Source organism: Penicillium argentinense (assembly GCF_028826775.1).
Source record: "Penicillium argentinense strain IBT 30761 chromosome Unknown utg000001l_segment0_segment0, whole genome shotgun sequence".
Taxonomy (NCBI): Eukaryota; Fungi; Ascomycota; class Eurotiomycetes; order Eurotiales; family Aspergillaceae; genus Penicillium; species Penicillium argentinense.
The window spans coordinates 1,035,096-1,057,838 of NW_026622660.1; the positions used below are offsets into that span (position 1 = coordinate 1,035,096).

The 22,743-nt window shown below is 50.5% G+C and overlaps 7 protein-coding genes across 7 annotated transcripts; 3 read left to right on the top strand and 4 right to left on the bottom strand.

The window, feature by feature from the left end:
* Positions 1-4,994: 4,994 nt before the first annotated feature.
* N7532_000324 (uncharacterized protein) lies at positions 4,995-5,224 on the bottom strand (the record flags this gene model as incomplete). The annotated part of the gene is made up of 2 exons (XM_056612828.1): positions 4,995-5,111; positions 5,150-5,224. The coding sequence occupies 2 exons, from the start codon at positions 5,222-5,224 to the stop codon at positions 4,995-4,997; spliced, it is 192 nt and encodes a 63-aa protein (XP_056480052.1).
* A 571-nt stretch (positions 5,225-5,795) lies between these two features.
* Positions 5,796-6,895, bottom strand: N7532_000325 (uncharacterized protein; the record flags this gene model as incomplete). Its single annotated transcript, XM_056612829.1, has 2 exons — positions 5,796-6,288; positions 6,354-6,895. 2 exons carry the CDS (start codon positions 6,893-6,895, stop codon positions 5,796-5,798), a joined length of 1,035 nt encoding a protein of 344 aa, XP_056480053.1.
* Positions 6,896-8,293: 1,398 nt separating this feature from the next.
* Positions 8,294-10,831, bottom strand: N7532_000326 (pentatricopeptide repeat protein; the record flags this gene model as incomplete). The annotated part of the gene is made up of 1 exon (XM_056612830.1): positions 8,294-10,831. One exon carries the CDS (start codon positions 10,829-10,831, stop codon positions 8,294-8,296), a length of 2,538 nt encoding a protein of 845 aa, XP_056480054.1.
* Positions 10,832-11,224: 393 nt separating this feature from the next.
* On the top strand, positions 11,225-12,110 carry rsm25 (mitochondrial 37S ribosomal protein mS23; the record flags this gene model as incomplete). Its single annotated transcript, XM_056612831.1, has 2 exons — positions 11,225-11,655; positions 11,756-12,110. The coding sequence occupies 2 exons, from the start codon at positions 11,225-11,227 to the stop codon at positions 12,108-12,110; spliced, it is 786 nt and encodes a 261-aa protein (XP_056480055.1).
* Positions 12,111-13,048: 938 nt separating this feature from the next.
* On the top strand, positions 13,049-16,266 carry N7532_000328 (uncharacterized protein; the record flags this gene model as incomplete). The annotated part of the gene is made up of 5 exons (XM_056612832.1): positions 13,049-13,458; positions 13,542-13,653; positions 13,718-14,009; positions 14,051-14,069; positions 14,124-16,266. 5 exons carry the CDS (start codon positions 13,049-13,051, stop codon positions 16,264-16,266), a joined length of 2,976 nt encoding a protein of 991 aa, XP_056480056.1.
* A 1,233-nt stretch (positions 16,267-17,499) lies between these two features.
* On the bottom strand, positions 17,500-18,771 carry cp9 (putative serine carboxypeptidase; the record flags this gene model as incomplete). Its single annotated transcript, XM_056612833.1, has 1 exon — positions 17,500-18,771. One exon carries the CDS (start codon positions 18,769-18,771, stop codon positions 17,500-17,502), a length of 1,272 nt encoding a protein of 423 aa, XP_056480057.1.
* Positions 18,772-20,702: 1,931 nt separating this feature from the next.
* Positions 20,703-22,687, top strand: N7532_000330 (TCP11 family protein; the record flags this gene model as incomplete). The annotated part of the gene is made up of 2 exons (XM_056612834.1): positions 20,703-21,620; positions 21,677-22,687. The coding sequence occupies 2 exons, from the start codon at positions 20,703-20,705 to the stop codon at positions 22,685-22,687; spliced, it is 1,929 nt and encodes a 642-aa protein (XP_056480058.1).
* Positions 22,688-22,743: the final 56 nt, after the last annotated feature.

A 22,743-nucleotide genomic window follows, 5' to 3' on the forward strand; every position in this document is an offset into this window, starting at 1 on the left:
AACTTATATCTAGCTCGGACAACTAGACTGCCTCAGAGGTTCTGCAGAGGGAGGGCCAAGGTTAGGTTAATTAATCTAGATATTATTAGTGATAGTGTATTAACTTTATTAAAGTTCTAGTTTGCTGTTACGGGCCAGTCAAAGAAGGGATTCATTTTGTGCCTATGGACGAGAATCTCGAAGATGAAGAGGAAAGAAGAAAGAAAGGAAAGTCCGCCAGAAAAAGAGGGCTCAAGTACCCGGCAAACGCGCACCAGCAAACGCGTAGTGCAAACGACCCAAACTTATGCCTCAGGCACCTTTCTTACGGGATGAAGTTATTCCCAGGCGCAACCGTCACAGATCTCATCACTTTTGGCCCCTATCTGATGGGAAGAAAACACAGTTTTTCAGCGTGATACTGGAAGGGATGTGATGGTGGATTTATGTTTAATTTTGAAGATATTTTTATACGCCAGCTGTGATCTGTTTAACGATATTTTAAGCGTATAATTATTTGAAATGGAATGTACAAATTCGAACCTATGAGATTACTAAACAAGTGAAAAAGTGAAGGTGGGGGAAGAAGGGAAAGAAATAAATAAAAAGAATAAAGTAAATGAAAAGTGAAAAGAAAAGTGAAAATGGGTAAAATGGGGAGAGATGGGGAGAGATGGGGAGAGATGGGGAGAGATGGGGAGAGATGGGGAGAGATGGGGAGAGATGGGGAGAGATGGGGAGAGATGGGGAGAGATGGGGAGAGATGGGAAGAGTTGGGAGAAATGGGAGAAAAAAAACGAAAAAAAAATTCTTTCAGAGGTCTACTCCTTCAGTACCCGGCTCATGAACTGGCTTCCTGCTTTAGACGAACCTTGGAAGGAAGGTGAAATACCCTGACTCATGCCTAAGAGTCGAGCGTTGCCGGCCGCAATAGCATGTAGGGGTCGCGACAACCTCAATGAGACATCCCTACTACAACAATATGAAGTCGAACGAATAAATCGATGCTGCACGCTGCGTCTGTTGTATAGACCCCGAGAATCCTCCAAACGCCAGAACATGATCGATGCTCAATAGCAAGCCCGCTACTGCAAAATGAAAATTCCACAGATTAGGTCTTGTCCCGATGGACATTCCGCAGGTGTTGAGTCAGGTTATCTTTTCGACCGAAGCCCTCGCGGTTGCAATGAGGACATTTGAAAGCCCGCGGGTTGTTATGCGTGGTTTCGACGTGGCGCTGGAATGTATAGCGCGATTTGAATTGGAATGGATAAGAATGCTTGCAGCCCTTCTCGTAGCATATCCAAGGAGGTCCTGTGCTATATTGAACGATTCATCGTGAGCATACGAAAATCTGACCCGAAACATAACACAACACTGACTTGGTCTCTTTTGGAGGTTGGCTGATTGGCGCTTCATCACTTGTTGGAGTGGCTTCGGTGGTGTTTGGGATTTCAGGGAGTGTATCTCCTTGATTAGGAAGGGTAGTAACGTGCGGATCGATGAAGGCATTGTTGTATTGATCGAAGTTGGATTCGTGGTGGGGAGAAAACAGACCCGGGAACCCGAAGAAGAGATCTTGAGCCGTGAATACGTCCAAGGAGTTGTATGCAGTTGAATTTGTTGTATCACGACCTTGTTCATGTTCCTGGCTGCCCAGGGAGCTTGCACTGCATACAGGCCGAGACATACTAGTAGTTTAGAATGTATCAAATTGAATGATAGACAAGGCAGAGTGCAATAATAGATAGAATTGATGAATTGGAATGACATTCATTCAGGGCTTCCTCGATGGATGATTTATAGGAGAAGGGAACTCGTAGGGTTATGGTCTTCATACACTCGCTGGCACCCGGCTGCAGGTTGTCGATGCGCAGGACGGGTGTCGCCGCGCAGACCGGTAATCCCCAACATTAGTACGATCGGCCGTATAGCTCCGCGGCATGGCGCAGATTCCTTCCAAGGGTTGGAGTCTAGGTACTCCGCGGCTCATTTCGCCTCGGCCGGTGTCCAATTGTGCTCTCGTCGACGACCCACTCATTTAGAGTCTACCTGGCAAGTGGAGTCGCGTTCGCGACTGCGCGTACATAAGTACTAATGTACTGGGAAGATTTCCCATAGAATTGTTCTGAGGTTAACTATTTTGAGAGTAGCGTTATTGCATGACGTCGAAAAGAAATTGATATCACAATATCTCCGCCCTGAAAGGCTCAAGCCCAACCAGGCCCCCTTCCCTGTGGAAGGGCAGTGGAAATTTTTTGCCGACTACCTGAGGTGAGTGCGCCTACACCCGAATCATATTTTATTATCTCTAAACAAAATCATTGTCGTTTCCCAGGAATCTATTCTTCAAGATCTCCAGTGAGACTCCAGCGCCAGCTCCTCGACGTCCTCGACGCATGCTCACCAAACTAAAGATCTTGCTGTTCTACCCATTTTTCAAGGTGCTCTGAGTTTCGACAAGATCGACCGGGTAGGTGTTCCTGACCCACTCAGCATGAAGTACTAACTGTGGGCGGCATGCCTCCCTACACATCTAGACAACCCAAAACCCAACACGGTCGATGCCGATCAACCTCCAATCTTTTCCTGGCGATCCACACTACTAGCTCGTCGTGTCAGCCTCTTCGTGCTCCTGCTAGCCGGAAATTTTCGGACCCATCAGGGTTCGTCCAAACACCAACTTATCTCATCCGAGAAAGGACATATACTGACCCAAATTGGCAGTCTCTTGGGTGCATAATATTCTATTTTGCGAATTTCTTGGTCTGCCCCTGGGTCACATATCATCCATCCAGGGGTGTTCTACGCTGGAGGCTACAGTACTTCAGGATCTACGTTATAACTATACATATGCGCGCTTAACATAAACCGATCTAGATTGTCGACCTCGCGATCAAAACGGAGACTCGAGACTCGAAAGGCTGAAATGGGATGAGATGAGGTTGCCTGCTCCGGTACTGCGTACGATCCTGTGAGAACCTGAAACTGTCCCCTGTCACGCTCTGTCACTCTTATTGGCTCTTCTGCACCGGCCCATCCCTTCCCCGGATGGAAGGTCCCCACATGGCGGGTGGTCACACTGACACATCAGCCAGCTGACACTGTAGAAAATAGACAAGTCACCTAAAATGCCGTCACATCATGTTCACCCTATCACACGTCTAACCCTCCCATCAATTCGGCAACCCTTTTTTTCCGGCCACACACTAGCCCCGGTATTGCCTCGTTTCCCAAGCCACTACGGTGAATGAAGACTGGGAAGCTCATGTCTGAACTTGAGCCAATACGCAGGGCGAAGTAATGCAGACGATAAAGTCCCTCAAGTGAAGAATATCCGGCGAATTAACCTCCATGAGACGGCATGAGAACAAGAATTGAGGGGGAATAAAAAGCAGGTTTCGAAGCATTTACCATCTAGACTGGTGACCGGTATCGCCGTAGGAGCCCTGCGAGGCATCTCGAGCTGAGTGTGAGAACGCCATTGACACTAACCGGATAGAGGAAGACCCACTGGGCAATGGATTACATAGTGTTGGAAGATGATGCACCAGGGGAAGACCCACTGGGTAATCCATTGCCCAGTGGGTCTTCTCCCATCCGGTTAGTGTCGGAAGATGATGCACCAGTGTGCTAGGAAATGATGGTGATGAACGTGTGTGATAAGCACCCTATACATATATTAGGTACTAGTGAGGTGTGAGGCTCGACGGTTAGTCACCTGACTGAACAAAATTGGTATAAGGTTGGCGATGTAGTGAAACAAAAAACTCCAAGCCGCACGGAGGGGTCCGTTCATATATAGCGAGCGAAGAAGCACCTGTGAGGCTTGGGAAGGTAAAAGTGCAGAACATCCGGGATCATGACAACACCAATAATAAGACGAGGATATCTTGACTGAAGGAGAATGATGATGTCGAAAATGTTCGGCCAATAACCTAAACATCGCTCCTATGACAAGGATGCGAGCCCACCAAGGGGAAAAAAACAGTGACTGCATGAGTCCTAGCATGTTTAAAAGTCGAGTTCGGTCGTTCCCCGGTCGCTCGTTCTCCTGCCGAAGACAATGCGACAGGCCCGGACCGTAATATTTCGGGTGTATCCACTGCGATGTCCTAGCCCAACAAGGCTTTTGCCAAATGCGTCGGCGCCGCAAGATCTGCCAGTACTTTTCGCAATGCGCAATTCCGTATACTGGTGAAAAATTAGTGTATCAAGTACTTCTTTTCTGAACTTGATCACCTCTAGAACCTTGTTCTGGGTAGTTCCATTTATATAAGCCTCAGCCGCGTCTAGAATTGCACCGACAGAGGAATAGTTCTCTAGCGTATTATCTGCAATTGCCATAGGCAAGAAAAATGCCAAGAGGTTCAGAAACAGCGATGTGTCCACTCTGTAAGTTTCATAAAAGCCATAGATAGGGATTTCCCATCCTCTAATACCCCTTGATAAACTCTCTTTAGTATATGAGAACAAGCATCGGCTGTTGATCCACAATTTTGATGGTAAATGTAAAATTCTGATTGCATCAGTGTAAATAGCCTAGCTAACATAACAATCAGGACTAGTCTTGTAGCACGCTGCCAATGTGCGGGCCTCAAGTGTCTTATCCGAACATTTTTCAGTGGCTTGCTGAGCCAGGCCACGGCGTGCAGTTGACTCATAGGCCTCCCCAGTTCTTGCAGATGTAAAGCAATAGAGTAAAATTGCTGCACTGAGTTGGACTCTCGTTCGGTCTGGAGGACCTCCACGGTATTCATGGGAATTCCGACACCAAAGCTGTGTCATGAGTATCATCAGGTCATTCAGAGAAAACCCATTTTTGTCCATTTCCGCCGTGGATACAAAAGGCCGTAGGGATCCGATGATGTACTATCACGCAATTAGGTAAACTCTTTTCATTTCTTAATTCTAGATCGTTAGGCTCAAACCTCTCCTAGTGTAGTGGAATGCTCTGGGAAGAATAAACAGCCCCTTATCTTCTGCATTCTAGCCTAGAAGTCTCTGCGGAAACTTTACAATGCTTCTACAGTAGGCTTTTCTTCGATGCGACCGTGTGTATTCACAGCATACCATTTTAAGAACCCCTTGCTAGTTTGAGTGTTTAGCGGACTCTCGGAGCCCGGGTGTACCTCAAGGAATCTTATTATTAGCTAGCACCAGGGCTTACGACATAGATGTTGTTCTCACTTGTCAAAGAAAGCCAAAGCTCGCTGATAGCCATTTTCCGTCTACGGTAAGACATAGCGACGTATTTCGTTATTGTCAATTTCGTCTAAATCGATTAGAGCAAAATCTATCGAATGTCATCAGGAATCAAATTATCAAGGGAGAAAAGCGATGTGAATAAAGAGAGTTAGGTGTTGAGGAGCGAAAATCCCCCATTTTATGTGTCAAAAAGTACTCGATGGGGTCTCGTTAATTCTTGCCCTGCTGAAAAGGCCCGAATGTACCATTTGGATACCAGTTCCGGTGGTTCAGGTGAAGAGGTGAACGGGCCTGAACCCAGGCCCGATAGGGCGGCGAGCCGCCTAAAGCAAGATCGTGGGCGATAGGTGACCACCGACATACAAATGCTGTTGTATGTTGTTTGCTTTTTTGCTGCTTTATTTGGCGTTCCGTTCTTTTTTCCTGGTCTCTTACGATAAGAAACAAATCAGAATGGCTGAATTCCGACAAGTGTCGAAGTTGCCGTAGCAGCAGCAGCAACGGTACTAAGTAGTAGACGGTCTTAAGATTGGATCCTCGTACAACTTCTAAAAGTAATACCTTATTGTATCTGCAAAAATAGCTGGTATGACTCAATTGAGAATTCACTAGAGAGGACCAAGCTCTTTCAGAGGAAATTGGTTTGATCCCGTTGACCCTTGGGACCGTGACATGCTAAATACATCCTTATGAGCAGGCTGATCATATTCTTCGAGATGCCGAGCATGTCCCTCTTCTAAATTGATGTCTGTTGATCTCGTCTGTGATTGCCGATGCTGTCGAGAAAGAGATGAACTGCCGTGAGTTGAACATGAGTTTTCAACGGGATCTCTTTGGTCGCTGCGGACAAACTTGACAAGACGGCCAAGAATTGCGAATTCGAGCTTGAGCTTAATGGAATAGATCACGCCCTTGAGCACGGTCTCCAGGATCAAAAGCGAGGCATATTCAATCGAAAGAAGAGCGACATCTAGTGCGATGATAGCTATGTTGATGCAGACCAGCAGGTACATGAGCTGGCGACTCTTTTTTCTAAAAGATTCTCGGAGAAGCTTTACCGTTGCGATGATGTAGACCAGTGATAATATTGTTTCTTGTACACTAAGAACCCAAGTTAGCTCTCAAGATGCGAGTCTCGGATAGGAAAGTGTTCCTCGCAGACTTACAAGAAGCCAGTCATCTGAAACTTCTCCACGACGTTGTACGCCTTGACGAAATTGTTGGTGGCGAGATCGCCAAAGGAGCCAAATGTCACCACAGTCGTGGGGATATGCAATATGATAGCATCTACGATGATCATCCACTTAGTGTAGAACAAGATCTTGCTCGCAGAGCCTCCAGCAACAACTAGATGCAATCTCGACCACAAGACAACGCTTTGTCCCGTGATCATCACATACCATCCGATTGTCAACAAGGAGAGCGAAGCCCATTTCCCATTTCCCGAGAAGGTTTCAAAGAACTTGAACGCGTACCCCAGCGTATATGGAATCAAACTGAGTGTGGAGGCGAATAGACTCCAGAAATAGACGGTCACATAGCGCCGAAAGGTCGAGATAATGAGGATCAGAAGCTCGACCGCGTTGTAGATTGATATTCCCGCGCAAACCACGACGGTAGCCCTGAGCGCGAAGTTGTCATCACTGAAGCCCTCGGTCACGCCTGGAGACACGGGAATGGTGGAATCCGAACGCGGCAAGGGAGCCATCGATCCGCGACTGCATCGTAACCGCGCTGCATGTCAGTTTGACGAAGGAAGTCAGGGGTCGCTTCGCTCGTCGCGAAGATAATTTACTACAGTGGCCAATGCTTCAAAATACGCAACCCAACACATTTTGCAGCACGAAAACGGCCACAACACACTTCCGCCACTAAAGGTTGTTGGAGGTCAGGTGATCCGTCCAGGAGTGGTTCGGGCTGCCAAATTAGTATGAGTTCACTCACAGAAAGGGTAATGCCAATCATGGACAGAGAATATGATCGGATGAAGTATTAGGTCAGAGATCTCGTTCATAGGTCGAATTAGCATTAAGATGTGAGCTCATACATAGTCCTTATCTCGATTCTTGCGTAGAAGGTCTCTTTAGCGTAGCAATATATTGTCCTCTGACAAAGACTCGCTATGCCGTGACGACTTTGTCTAGACAAAGCAACGATGAACGGTCTCGGGGAATCACATCTGAGTCAGAAACACCATTGTGATCAAGTACAAAGTGATGGCGTCAAATAAATAATCCGAGGGGACTTAAGATCAGCTACTGTATATATTCCCGACCTCGCGGCAGCAATGCAAATACACGCGCAGCAGAGCTACATTACACTAAATCTACTGCAAGCAAAGAGACATTGAATTTCCACCAAGCAAACTAGAAACAGCACCAGTAAGGACAAAATGACCGGGTTCGACAGTGGCCCTTACAACGTACACGTCTCATTCTGCGCTCCTCGAGGCGCGTAGCCATCCCACCGGATCCCTCTCTCATCACGGCTCAGTAATGTGCACATGGTACCATGCAGCGAGAGATCCAAAAATGAAGATATAAAAGGAGGAAGATGATCCTACCGATTCGGAGTCAAAGAAAACCAACGGCTGAACAATTCTAAATTCGACGAAAAAATCTGGATTTCTGGGATACAGGGAAATCGAGCCGAGGATGTCGAAGGAATTGCTGACAATGTTGATGCATGAAAGGGAAATTCTCAGCAGTGGACTATTCAATTTGTTAAAGATCTTGAGCAGGGAGGGTTGGCCACGAAAGGCATTTGTGTTCATTATCCTGAGCCGCGTCTTGAAAACTGAACAGGTTCGAATTGTTCACATCTCTTTATCGTGGGATTGTTGAGCTTGAGATTTCGCTAAACTTTGCTGACTGGGTATTGAATTATATTAAACCAAATGAGCTATGCCTCTGGAACTTCTCTCCAGCTCTGTAGGTTTGCACCGCCACTAGCGTAACGTTCATCCGTGGATATTAGGACTCTACGAACAGAAAAAGTAGATATGAAATTCAACGACATTTCGCTAGAATAAAATCGGTATATGGTAAATCTGTGAATAATGTACAAGTGTCGATGTCAGAGCCACATCCGCACCGCATCTCCAGTTCTAAAGATACATGCCATACTTTTCAAGTTGACGATCGAGCTCCTCTTTGACAGCAGCAACATCCACTGCCTGTCGGTGTATAGGATCCCAGAGGTGCTCCAGCTGACCCCAGACTTCAACCACCTCGTGGGGTCCCATGCAGGTACCGAACGCACGCAAGATGTATATAATTGTCTGGCGACCAATGAAGACTCCGTTCTCCAGACGCGTCTCCAGATAAGTGGCATGCTCACGTTCAGGAGCCTGCAGGTCTTTATCGAGGTGTTTGGAGTTGAGAAGGAATTCGGTCCTCAGATACTCGTCCGCATTGAACTCCTTTTCGGGTACATCCTTCTCTGGGTGAGACGGTTGGCTGGGGCTGCTGGAGTGCGCATGATCCTTGGTGAAAGCACGAGCATCCCGCTCTTGCAGTGTCTCTTGCGCATCTTCAGAGGGTTCCACAACCGGAGATGGTAAAGGCATATAGAGCTCGACCTGCGCTTCGTTCGCAGGTGATTGCTCGTCCACAGCACCAGAGTCGTTATTTTCCTCCATCTCTGCCATCTCATCTGCAAAAGGATTGTCCCAAGCTGTCTTACGAAGCTTGACAAGGGTGCTCGATGGAATTTGATCTCCAAATATTGTGTCTTCGCGTGCTTCAAGCAATGCATCATGTCTGTGTTTCGAATCGTGCAACGCACGGATATACGAGAACCACGTCAGACGAAGCCTTTCTGGCGTCCAGATTTTCTTCTTTGCCGCGCCATGGAGACTGAATCCTTCGAAGAGATGGTTGTAGATCATGTGGCGAGGTGGGACACGGTAAGTTCTTTCCATATCACGTACAATACGGAGAACATCTTCAAAACGACCAGTGGTGATCGCGTAGTGCCGGAGAAGGATGTGAAATGTTCGAGTGTCAGGAGTCAAGGATAAACTTTCTTGAATCGCGCTATGGTGCCCAGGAAGTTTATCCTTAAGACCATGAGACAACTTCAGGAGACGGCCTACCCGCTTGGTAGTCGCCCGATAAACCTCAAATTGGGTAGAGAGAGAGTTGCCAGTCACGTTTGAATGGTCGCCTTTCCTGGCCATTTGTGCCAGAAGCATGCGTTTGTATACTCCCTCCGCGGTCTGGAAGTCACCTGCCCGAAGAAATGCGGATATCAACCCGTTCAGAACGACCGTATCCACCATGTTTCCGGACTGGATGAATTCATTAAAGGTGTTGCTGATTCCTTCCAAATCTCGGTGTTCTGCGTAGTAATTTAGCTTGGGAATGAGCCCATAGCGAGTGGCAGGGATGCCTCGCTTAATTCTTTCGTGGTCCAGGCGCTCGGCAATGCTGAATTGGCCGGATTTGACCGCAGTATCGTACAGGGTGTTGAAGACAGCATCGTCTGCGGTTATCTTGGCATAATGCTCCATTTGCTGCCAAAGCCCTATAGCTCGAATCAAGTATCTTTTTTTCGTATGTCCTCGTTTTGAAGCTCGACCGGCGAAGGAAATTGCAGTAGTCCACATGGAAAGCGACATCGGGAGACGACAGGCAATCATGTCTTCCACTAGAGCTAGGTATCGACGGCAGTCCACTGATCGTCGATTGGGAGGGTTCGCGAGTTGGCGCAAGAGGTATCCACGAGTACGCGGAGGAAGTTTGGCAACTCCAGGTGCGGGAATCTGGCGATAGAGCCCAAAGAGATACTGAGAGCTCATTTTAGGTTTGGCGTGTACAGATGCAATGAGCATTGCGACAGATGGGCTGTCTGTATCAATCTCGGGGTCTCCCGGCGCAAGCCTGCGGGCTTGTGGGTTTGGTAACACAAGTTTCACTGCTTCCTTCCAGTCAAAGTGCTCCCCTAAGATCTTTCTGTATAAGCTCGCGGTCGAGAGGTAACGTCTTTCGTCGTATGATAAGTGTGACTCCATGGGGGGTGGTTCGTCGGGTAAGGGTAGAGGTTCGTCGTTGGGATTTGAGGTGGGATTAGGTGTATCGGCATCGAAGTAGTGATTCCAAAGTGTTGCTTGTAATTTCTTGTCCGTGTCCTCGAGCGAATTCGAGTCTGCAGACGCATTTTCGTCTTTCTTCTCATCGTTCTTTTCCAATACCCTCCTGGTATCCTCTTCGATTGCGTATTCGTGCTCAGCCCGTGCGGTTGCAGAACTGAGCCGGGATTGATGCTGCGACAATTGCGGCCACGATGACCCCGGATTCTTCCAACTTGAATGTTTCGGAGCCGGAGGGGTCTGGAGATCGACAAAACCGCCACTATGATAGTTTCTGAATTGGCGCCCTGGTGCCCGTGAAGACACCATAGACAGGCTGCGCGCCCGGGGTGAATGCTCATGGCAATAACCCGCCAGGATAAGCGAGCCGACGAAAAGGTCTGCTATTGACGCGACAGAAGGGTGTGGACGACGGGAAAAGAATCGACGAGCAGCGACATGCGAGGTAGAGGATTTTGGACGGGGCATCGGCGTGAGGTGGAGCTCGTTCGCGGCCTGCTTGGAGGAACCTCGCAGGCTCGGCGAGCTGGGGAACCTATTGGGATGAGACATGAGAGGGCAGACATCGTGGGACCGGGTTAGCCATGCATGTCCAAGTGAAGCCCAGGCCGAGCACGTCGAGAGATGCTCCACAGCTCACAAAGCGAACGAGCGGAAATGGGGGCAAGTTGGTCGAATGAAGAGACGTGAAGGTGTTGAAGGTGTTTTTCGAGGCGGACTTTGCAGCGGAGCCGCTCCGGCCAATTGGGGCCGCGCATTGCCAATGTCATCTTTTTTGCTCCGCCGACACGGCGACCTTCACCTCTCGACGCCTCGCCATTCGAACTACGCCGTGCTTGGTTGCGATTTGGATCGAGAATTGCTACCAATCCCTTACTCTTTTCCGATCGATCAATAAACGGCCCGTTTGCCGGCCGTTTCCCTCCACCGTTCTCCTCCACCGCCATGGGCAAGATCAACCTCACGGCCCTCCGGGTGCGACAGACCGCGCTCAACCAATACGCCAGCGGAAAGATCAAGAAGCTGCCCCAATGGGTCGATGTCGTCGGCGAAATTCCTCCAGCTGAGGCCCTTATTCGGAACCGTACCGCTCAGCACCAGCTGGTCCGCCAGCGCATTCAGACCAACCCGGAAGCCTCCAAGCCGCAGGTCGTCTTCGAGGTCCAAGAAAAACGCCGGAAGCCCAAGAAGCCCAGCCGTCTTTTCAAACCTGTCGAGCTCCGCTATGAGGAGGACCAGTTGCGACAGGAGTTCTTCCGTGATCATCCCTGGGAACTTGCGCGTCCCCGTGTGGTCCTGGAAAGCTCCGGCAAAGACTTTGAGAACCATGACTGGAGTCGGATTCAACAACCTGGGAAACGGTTGGACGGTGAAAGGTGTGTACTTCCCACTGGAATTCAGATCCATTTGAATCCAGATAGGTGTCCGGTATTTATCTACGATATCTCTTCTAACCGATGATGTTTCTTCCTCCAGTGTTGTCCAGCGACAGCTTTGGCTCCTGAACAATGTCCCCGATATGACCAAGAGTGCCGCATACGACATCGCCCGACGGGAATTTTACAAACTCCGACTGAAGGAAGATATTCAACGCCGGGTTGCCGCGGAGGAGGCCCAGGCAACCGGTGCGAACTTCGGACCCACCTACCTAGAGATCGGTATGGAGTTGGAGAACCAGCAGCACGAGAAGTGGAAGGCATGGGCTCGCATGGAGGCGCAAGTGATGGACCAGCGGGCCGTCTCGATGTCTGGTGCTCCCGAACTCAACATGGATAAGGAAGCAGAGGGCCCAGAGAGTATTGCCTTGGACGAGGGGGCTACGGAGCAGTAAAAAACCGACATCCCTTCGCTGGATGCAAGTGCCATCTGGTTGTGGCGTCCCTGTTGATGGTCATGTATATTAATTGCTTTTTTCTGTTGGATGTATTCCCATAGCCCTACGCTCTATGATAGCACAACGCTTCATCGATCTATGTATCAATTGTAGATTCCGTATTTGATAGAGGGCGATCCCCCTTGACGATCAGCCCTGCAGAGTGACCTTTCTTCTAGTCCTGCCGCCAATAGCCATCGAAACTAGATCAATAATCATAGGAAATGCATCAAAACTTCCCAGTAGTTGGCGATGTACCCCCAGCAACCTGGCGCGGGCGTGTTTGCGCGGACGTGAAACACGAAGCACGCGGCGAAACCGTTGCTGGAGCTCGGCCCAATCACAACACTTCCAGCCTCTCCAACCGTCCAACGTCCCTTCCTGACTTGACCTGCCAACTCGCAACGCTCTCGCTGCCAACGCACAACAGTCTGATATTTGATTGTCTAAAGGACTCGATCGCATTCTCTGGTCCGATCTTGTGCCCGACCGTCGCCACGAGTCACGCGAGCCGGCGAGCCTGAGCTTTCCATGCGCCGTTTCCACCCCCCGGTTTCACTTGAACGATTCTGTCGACTCGAACTCCTCCGGCACCCCCGACGAACTCCTTCAGCCTGCAGCCCGCGAATCCCTGCCTCAGAAGAACCACTCCTGCATCCAACACCCAACGCGGACAGCCCGGTGAACATTTGAGCCTCACAGTGGGCCTGTGTGCACAGTTACGACTTGTAACCCGTGGAGAATGTTCGGCGCAGATAAGTGTGCTTTTGTCACTGTTTAAGGGTTGGGCTCGGCGATCTTTGGCCCTATTCGAAATCTTTACCAACGAATATCTAGGCCGGTGTCCTGTTAATCGATTATAACAAACCAACCGAAGACGGATCATACTTACGGCAATGACTCGACCGGAAGATACGATCCGAGGCCCACGCGCCTACCGGGCGGATGCCGATGAAGATGACAATGAGAAAAAGCCCACTGACTCCCTTGTGCCGCCTCCGCTATCGTACAACGACGGCTCCGCGCGCGCCGATGACGAGGATGCCCGACCGAACACAGCTATGGGCGACGGCTCAAGTGGGAGTGGCAGACAAGGTTCCGGCCAAAAGCTGCTCACACCAGAAGAGACCATCGAACTCGCCCGACATGCCGTGGAAAGCGGAATTCAGGATACCAAGCGCTCTTTGGCAGGAAGTGAGGCTGTTACAGATGTGGTCAAGCCGAAATTGACCATTGACCTCGGACACTCGCGTATTGTGCGAATACCCGAGGCTGTTGTTGATATCATCAAGGATGATGTAGAAAGGTATGCGATTGCCTCGGACTCCCCGGCCGCGATACGCGGCGTGAACGATACCCCGGAATTTTGACTAATTCTTTGATGCAAAGACTCTCTCTTTCTAACAATCACCTCTTTCACATCCCATACCGCTTCGCAGAATGCTCTCATCTCCGATACCTCAACATCAGAGCTAACAACTTCAGAGAATTCCCGAAAGGGGTACGTGCAGCGATACCTTGATGTCCACAAGATCTACCAATTCCGGTATACTGACAAACGGCAGGTTTATAAATTGCCTCTGCTGGAGATTCTTGATCTCAGCAGAAATAAAATCAATGCCTTGCCAGACGAGATCAGCAAGCTGAAGTCGTTGCGAGTCCTTTCGGTCATGCAGAACCGACTCGATGACCTGCCTGTGAGCCTTTCTGATATGAACAAGCTTCAGATTCTCAAGATAGCGGGAAACCCTGTGCGCTATCCATTGCGCCGAGTGCTCGAGGGCTCTGAGACCGATATAGCGACTTCGGGGATGACTGACAACGAAAAAGAAGTCGCAGTCACCGCAGAGCTAAAAGGTTCTTGAAAAGTCGACAAGCAGCGACTACTCCTGAGCCAGAGTTCGGTTTCGAATCAAGGTATGTACTTCAGATGTACCACAAGTGCGTGTTCCCAAGCTAACGATTGAATAGTGAGGGATCCTTCGAAACCCCGAAGCCCGCTCCCGTGAAGCGAAAGCTGAGCAGCCGCTTCCCTGTCATACCCAGTATGGGCGATGGGTCGTCGGCACCTTCTTCTCGATCCCCGTCGATCTCACGCCCTCCTCCAATTTCTACCAAGTCTCACTACCGCATGGCGTCTGGCCAGCCATACATTGACAAAAGCGGCAATTATCATATGGCTGGTCTCCCCCGGCCAGGACTGAATCCCCACACAGTCAATGAACGTAATCGAAGCAACAGCGAGGGCATCATCCAAGCTTCGTACGCAGCTCGGAGCAAACGAATGGGTGTAATAACTCGCAAGAACACCGATTTGGGCACCCTGGATGAGACACGACCCTACCGCAACAGCCATCTGCGAGGTCTGAGTCACGGATCAGTCCTTAGGGCTCGTCCGACAGCCCCGACTCCCGTTAGTGGAAGCAGCTCTTCAAGTCCGAGCAGTCCGAGAGAACGTCGTCGTTTGCGAGATGGCTGGGTCAATCGTATGTCTAGTCTTCCTGAGCATAAAGGGGAACGAGGATCAGATGAGCCGATCATTGAGAGTGCCAAAGGCATCCTCTTTGCGCTTTTCCAAATTCACTCTCACATCTCCACTTTGATTAATGTCATCCGGCAAGATGATACGCGACGTCACAGCTTGGAACTTGTGTTTTATAATGCTTCAACACATGTTGACCGACTGAACGAGGCTCTTGAGAACGCGGAAACGACTATCCATGATGACCCTGACTCGACCCGACTTGTCAACGAAGCTGTTAAACGAGAGTGTGAAACGTGCATTGTGGCCTATACACATGTCGGTACACAGTTACGTAATAGCGCTGCAAAGATCGTCTCTAATGGCGATTCACGATATGTCCGATCATTGATGTTAATGATGTACGGAAGCTTGGTTGAGTTGCGTAATGCTTGTGCCAGCCTAAGTGTTCCACTTCGACCATCCCAGAAGCGACTCTCCGCACCTAAACCATCCATGCCGGAACCTATCAAAGGCCCTCCTCCACCTACGGAACGGATTCCGCGGCCTCTGGTCACTCCAACCAGGGAGTCGTCTGCACCACCCCGGCGCTTGCGAAGCGATACGACAATTCGCCATCCCCAACTTCCTCTTGGCCCTCCTCTGCCTCTGAATTCATCAGGGCAAACATCGATTGGATCACCTGGATTTGCCACTCCGCCTTTCTCTATTCCCTATGCGTCACGAAGCCGGTCCAGCAGCCGGTCCAACTTGGTCAACACTTCGGTTCCATCTTCGTTGGCGACACCTCGTTCTGGGGAGGCATTCCCACCCATCCCAGTTACGAGTGCGCCTCGAATCAACCCTCTCACTGGACTAGACGAGTTTGAAGAAGAGCGCATATTCGAAAAGATTTTCCATCAGCTTACCTCAGCCTATTCAAGCGCCCTGCAAGCGCTTCCACTGGCGCGGCGTCAATTCTCCCGGTGCCTCGAAATTGCAGAGCAATCACGGGAATCTGATGGGATCCAGATGCTATGGAACAATCTCATTCGTCGCTGCAGATTCTGCCTCGAGGTCTCGGAGGGTTTGGGAATGCGTCTCTCCAGCATGAAGGTGAAGGAACCAGGTGGTGGACTACGAAACCAACGAGAATTCTGGCAACTCTGCAAGACATTCATGCAGTCCTTCGTGGACCTAGTAACCGACATGCGAGAGGTCCGCAGCATGCAACTCCTCCCTTCAGACATTATCATTATCCTGCGACCGGTGCAAAAAGCCAGTCGCGAAGCGGGTCGCCTCATCGAGGCTTCGCCTTGGTCTTACCTCGCCGACATGGCCCCGACAAATGCCCATGGGAACATCTACGGACCTCCGCTGCAAACCTCACAATCACAGCACCAGGCTTCCGTCTCGACATCTGCCCTGGCTCCGCACCCCAATATCTACCAGATCAACGCTGGCATGTCCCCCCAATCGATCACCGTCCCTGCAACACCGCTGAGCGCGGCACTAGGGCCTGCTGCACAAGCTACTGTGCCTTCTACACCGGCGAGTGCATACAGCGACAAGTTCTTCGAGGGCGACGTCTTCCAGCGCGCCGATTCCCTCCTCTCTATGGGAACGCAGACGCCATTCTTCTCGCGTCGGTGAGAGGCGCTTAAATGGAATGTTTCAATAGCAATCAACCATGTTAATTGCATCGCCTGTTCTCCAGTCACTTTGTTGACATTTGATGATAACGAAATGAGCACCGACAATTTGATACCACAGACACATATACTAAAGTAATCCTGCTGCAGCTTTTGCGCACTCACCTTAGTAGACATGAAACTCTTTTTATACCTCATCTTCTATTAGCGATAGAGCTGGATTTCATTAGGACGAAATTCGGTATATGTTTTCGTGGCGCAGCCTATTTGGCAATAAAAATCTCTCACGAACGCCCAGAGCTTTGAATCAGGTCTTGCTTTGTAAGTCGGCATTTTCCCGAGGCACATTGGCATGTAGAACGAATGCCCAGGTGTTACCGCAGACCTCGGGAGCGTAGTACCTTTGTCGGAGGGCCAAATTTACACTAGTGTAAAATCCACAGTGCCCCGTTTGCGATACGCCGAACCCGCAGCTATGATCTATCATGACTCATGGTGAGTAGTCGTGAGTTCCGAGTGACAGCATCTAACGAGGTTATTGGTAATTATGACTACTAGTTACATCTTATCGATACAATGTGCATCGTGTTAGACACTTACTTCTTCACAATATGCTTTTCACACAACGTACACTGCATTGTAATGAGTATAGCGTTGGGTTGGCCTGACATGATCGCCTTGGCACCAAGAGCCATTAGGCACAACACCAACATTTTGAAGAGCAAGAAACATTGCCGATATTGTATTTGTAGTATATATAACTCTCATCGGCAGCTTTATTTTAGTGTAATGTAGTCCAAGAATAACGACTTATCCCTCGAACTTTGGACCCAAAAATGTTCGCAGCCGCAGGACAAATGACAACTCCAAGCCAAGCAACTCAATTGGTAAGTCAACAAACTAGTGTTGAGAGTAGTGAAATCTCCTCAAATGTTATTGTTCAGACCCAAAGGCAAATGACGAAAACTTCAACTCTGATCCCAGCATATTCTGGATTTTCCTATCTCCTTGATGTACCATTCTGTCGACATCGTCCGAAGCCAGACAAACCCTACCCATGACCTGCTAAGACAAACCACAAGATGGCTCAAATGCTAACTCAAAATCTCGCATGCAAGATCGATAAAGTTCGAACATAACATAATTTTATCTATAGTAATAGTATCTCACACCCGATACCACCTCACTACACTAATAACAATATAAAGGACAAGACCGAACCCCCCACAAATTCTCAACTTACCTTTTCACCAACAACAACATCCCTAACAAAAGAAAACATCGCCTCAGTCTTGGTTGCAAATACACTATGACCCGCACCCTCAAACAGATGATACGATACACCGCGCTCACTCGCCCACGTCCCAGCGTCGACACCACGTACACTGTCATCATCCGGCGCCGCATCCGAAACATAGAACCGACGATAAGGTTTCGTTGAGAATCCCTGACCGCCACGCCACGTCAGATTCTGAATCGAAAGCTCCGTTCCCAGGTGATTGATGAGCATATCCCACTTCCCATTATAAATATGCAGCGAGAGGTTATGTTTTGTCACGAGGGAGGGGAGAAGCTCGTACTCTGGTGGAACGGGTGAGGATGCGGCGAGGAGAGTCGACAGGATGTTAGAATTGCAGGGACTGTATACCCCACTGTCGTCAACGTGGAGTGCTTTCTGCACGTCTGAACGGCTAAAGTACTCTGCCAGTAGTTGAAGCGGATCGATAGTGCTGCAGTTATGATGAATATCATAAATATCGAAGCAGGGTGACCCGGTCCCGTCAGCAGAGATGGCTGTTAGATAGTCCATTGCAACAGAGAAAGTCGCGCACGGCTCGTAACAGGTTGAGTTCATGATGGACGTATAGACAGCCGATGCGTTGACAGGGTCGATGCTGCATGCGCTGTCGCCGGCGGTGGTGAGGTCGCGGCGATGACGACGACGATAGTTCATATTTTTCAGATTCCCTGGGATGTGTATTTTTCCTGTCGGTGGGTATGTCTGGGCCTGCTTGAGGACGTTCGTGAAGCCGCAGGCTTGGTCTGCTGTGTCGAATGCTGAGAGGATAGTGTTTGGAACGTGGAGCTGCTTGGCTTGGCTGTGGAGGTAGGCGCCCATGGCGATGTCGGCCATTGCTGCAGCGCTGCCCCAGGTTCCGTCGCCCAAGGACATGGATCGGATTTTCAGGTTCTTGGTGTTGTTTCCTTCCAGTAGAGCGGATGAGATGTAGGGTATGTAGATGCCTGCATATGACTCGCCCATGAGGTGGATCTTTTTCGACTGGAGGTGTGGGAAAGCTGACAGGAAGTACTGTAGCCATTGAACGAAATAAGCCGTCGTATAGGCATTGTTGGTTACTGGGTAGGGGGTGCTGGCAGTTGAGAACCCAGTACCGACAGGCTGGTCCACGTACAGGACATGTCCCAGTTTTGTCCATGAATATGGGTTGCGGACAAGGTTGGTAGAGTTCCCGACGAAAGAGATGGGTCCGTTCCCTGTAGCCATTCCGATCAATGATGAACACCCGGGCCCACCATTAAACCATACTGTGATGTTCGGCCGTGTTAGTCGTAGCTTCGTACCGGGTATTTTCGCGGCCCGAACACACTTATCAGGTTGTCATCATGGGCCGCATCTTCCGCTTCGAACAACCAGAAGAAAAGTCTGTTTCCCTTTTTCGTCCCCGGTATTGCCAGTCTCCCAGCCCAGCTGGTTGGTAAAGAGGGACTTCCCGGCAAAGAGTGAACTTGAAATTGGGATGTATCCAAGCCCCGGGTGGACCGGGAAAAAAGCGTGATGGGCACTGCCCACAAGAAATGAAAGAAGTACAGCATTCCTAATAGTGGCATGGCGGGTGCGTCGGTATCGTAGTTGATATGGGTGAAAAATCACTCGTAGGAGTCGGGATTCGGGATAAAAAGATCGACAGAATCGCGATAAAAATCGTAAAAGACTTCCGTGCAGAAGAATCCATCATGGGCTCTTTGATATTCATTGAATTATTCATCGTTGAAATGCCACTGGATGAAATCCTTGTTGAGTACCCTTTTGGGTAATCGACGATGTCCGCAATCGGGGCTCAATAAGACAGCCCGTCTTTCAACCAGTGACTTCAGGTAGAACATTGCCACATGTCTTCCACGCGGGCCGACAAATCCTGGAAATTGCCCGACTCTCCCGAGTGAACAATTCGTTCAAAGTGTCGGTCTGGCCAGGATGTGATGGAGATATTCTTTTTATAGAATTGCGGTGGGTGTTGTTGACGATGTATATAGTGGAGCCGCGGGTGGAGCTTTGTGCGTTTCTGCCTGAATACTCAGGCATGAACCCGAGCCTAAACTCCGCCGGGCTCGCGCTTTCGCAACCCAAAACTAACCGCGATCCCACGCAATCGACAATGACACTGGCGCTGATGCAGTTGACCAGTTCGCCCGCGACTGGATCCCGGCGCCATCGCCAAACCAACTGTCACTGCTGGGCCAGTGGTTCCCCGACAAATCTCGGGGCGAGTCCTCACGTGGCCAGTGCGTAAAAGTGAGGCGGCGCGATGGACTTGGTGTACCCTTCGTCGGCTTGCCCCCTTTCAACCCTAACATGTTAGGTGCAGGAGTGGCTTCAGGGGTTCGACGATCCACCGATCGGGGATCGTGCCAAACTCGAGCATCGAGGTCCTCTCTGGTTCTGGAGTCCTGGAAGCGGGTAGCAGCATTGGAATGTGAGGCCGTCGATCCCTCTGCTTGCGTCCACCCGGAACCGTCGACTGAAAACGTTGGAGACCTATATCAGGCCAACCCGGTCGCTTTCCCAATCACTCGCTATTTGGTTTTCGGTTCTTTCGCCTGATTTGTCTCTGCAACACCCTCGCTTGCTCTCAGGGCCGCCAGTTCCCAGGTCCAGTTCCTTGGGCCACTTCTATACCGCCGGCGCTCGATGTGGATCTTCGATCCCCAGGGCTGAGATCTGAACTCACATTCGCCGTGTTTGACCCGTGAAATCACTCTCGATTATCTGGCCGATTCCACCCTGCGCAGCAAAGCAAAGAAAAAAGCACAAGTCGATTTACCTCCTGATCGCACCACGAGGCCGATCGCCCGCAGATCCCAGCATCGCTGGTGGCTCCACAGCAATTGACAGCTCACTTGCATCACTCCGTAGCCAACGCGGATTGGCCGCCTGCCTGAGGCAAACAGGGGGCAAAATCGAAATCAAATTGTAAGTCAACTGTTCTCGCTTGATTCCCTCCCCCCCCGTCTTTTCCCCTCTGGCCCTTGCGATTGCCCGGGTAAGGGTGAAAAAATATGGCGTAGGGAGTCCTGCCCGTCATACCTCGAACCTTTCCCCCCTTTCGCGTGGCTCGGATTATCCCTATCTAACACGGGTCGGCAGAAACCAAAAATAAATTCTAAGCTGGCAAGAACCCGGGGGAATTCCTGGCGATGGATCTTCAGGGAACAAAAGAGGCCCGGACGCAGGAGGAGGGCGCCGAGGGTACCTTGGATGCCTACGGCGCTGGCAGTAGCCGCTCCAAAGAGTATCACAAGAACGAGGGGCGCGATTCTCACGCCCACGAAAACCCGGCCAACGTCCACCCGCTTCGTCGTCGCCAACCATCTTTCGCATATCCACCCGGAGCTCGCTCATCCGGCACATCATCTACCAGCACTCCATCGAGGCCACGAGAGCCTTCACCGTCCCCGGAGGCCGTCAGCATTCCTCAGGCCCTGGGACTCAGTTCTCGCGATCAGCGCCTACTATGCAAGGCCCGCCGCCACCCGCCCGTGACAAAGAAAACGCTCAGCGAGCTCGATCTACCGTGTATCATGAGCAATATCAACCTCCGTATGGACGCGAACTTTGACCGCGATCTGCACTTTAAGCCCGACCTCGATGGTGAAAAAGGGAGACGCAAGCGGAAGGAGGCCGCTGATTACTGGGACTCGATGGCATCGGAAATTGCGATTTATGCCTTCCAAGCTGCCCAGCCCGCGGATACTGCAAATGCATCTTGGAGTCCTGGGGGGAATGGGAATCGCACCTTCGAGCCTCGTTTGCCTGGCATGTTCGAGACCCTGCAAGAGGTCATTAAAACCCTGGTCCCAGAACGCGATCACCCGAGCGTCATGCAAAATTTGGAAGTATCCCTGCTCATGCAGCAAGTTCGCAAAGGTGTCCTGGACATGGTTGCGCTAGCGACGTGGCTGGCGGCTCTGCTGAAAACCCACTGCGCCCCCATGCGGGACGAGTGGGCGGATCGAATGGTGGAGCAGATCACCGATGGCTCGCAATCGCAAGATCCAAAGGAAATTGTCAACGGTCTCCAAACGCTGTTTGCCATCTTGGAGGCAATGAAACTGGTAAGAAATGACTCTCTGCGAACTCGAACTCGACCACTTGCTAAGACAGATTCCAGGACGTGGCCAACCATCAAATACGCACTTTCCGGGTCCTGCTCATCGAAGATACTGTTCCCTTCTTGACAGAATATTTCGAAGGCAAGATCAACCGCGGTGGTATCCAGATCGAGTCTGCACGACAATGGTACATTTCAGCCCGAGACACCGCGCAACAGGAAGACGAGCAAAAGAGCCCAACATCCTCCCAACCGGACGACATGAAGCCTTTGGACGCGCTTTTCCGCGGCATCACCGAGCATCTTCTCCAGTTCGAACCTCCGAAGGACTTCCCCGAGACATTCCTCTTCGACTCCGACAGACTCTGGCAACTGCGCAGCACCATTCAAAACCTCATCAACCTCGAAATCGCCTGGTATATCTTTGAATCATACGTCCACACCCAGAAACGGTATCTCTCTGCCCGCGACGAGACATACTCCACCTTCCGATCTCGGATATGGTCCCTCATGGAAGACGGCGTGGATCTGAACAGCCGGGCCGGCAGCGCAGACGACGACGATCCCTATCTTCGAGGCGGCGTCCGCTGGCTCCAGAACATGCGCAGCATTGCCCTGGAAATCGCCCGCTTTGCATGCGCTGCCTGCTGCCTCGATGTGGTCGTTGCCGACGAGGTCATCACGCCCATCGAGGCCGCCCTCGAATGGCACCTGTCCAACGAGTCCGACCTCTTCCGCTACTTCCAGAATACGATGCGTGAGAAGGTCCTTACTGCGACACTGTCATCAGCTCGCAAATACCTCCCTCTGTCACCACTGGCGATCTGCGAATCTCAGCGCACTGGTCCGCAACCTCCATCAACCGGCCCGGCAGGCTCTACTCCCGCACCTTCGTCGACAGCACCATCCACGACACCCTCATCCCAGTCGTCTCTCAATCCCCAACAATACGACATAGAGCGCATTGGCATGCGTCTCGCTCACATGGGTGTCTTACACTGGCGCGTCTGGGCGCCAATCCTATACCTCAAGGATGAAATCGCAGATCTCGACCCTCCAGCCTTCATCTAAGCCCATCCACACCTCTTGGTTGATTTCCTTTTCCTTTTTGCATCATTTACATTTTT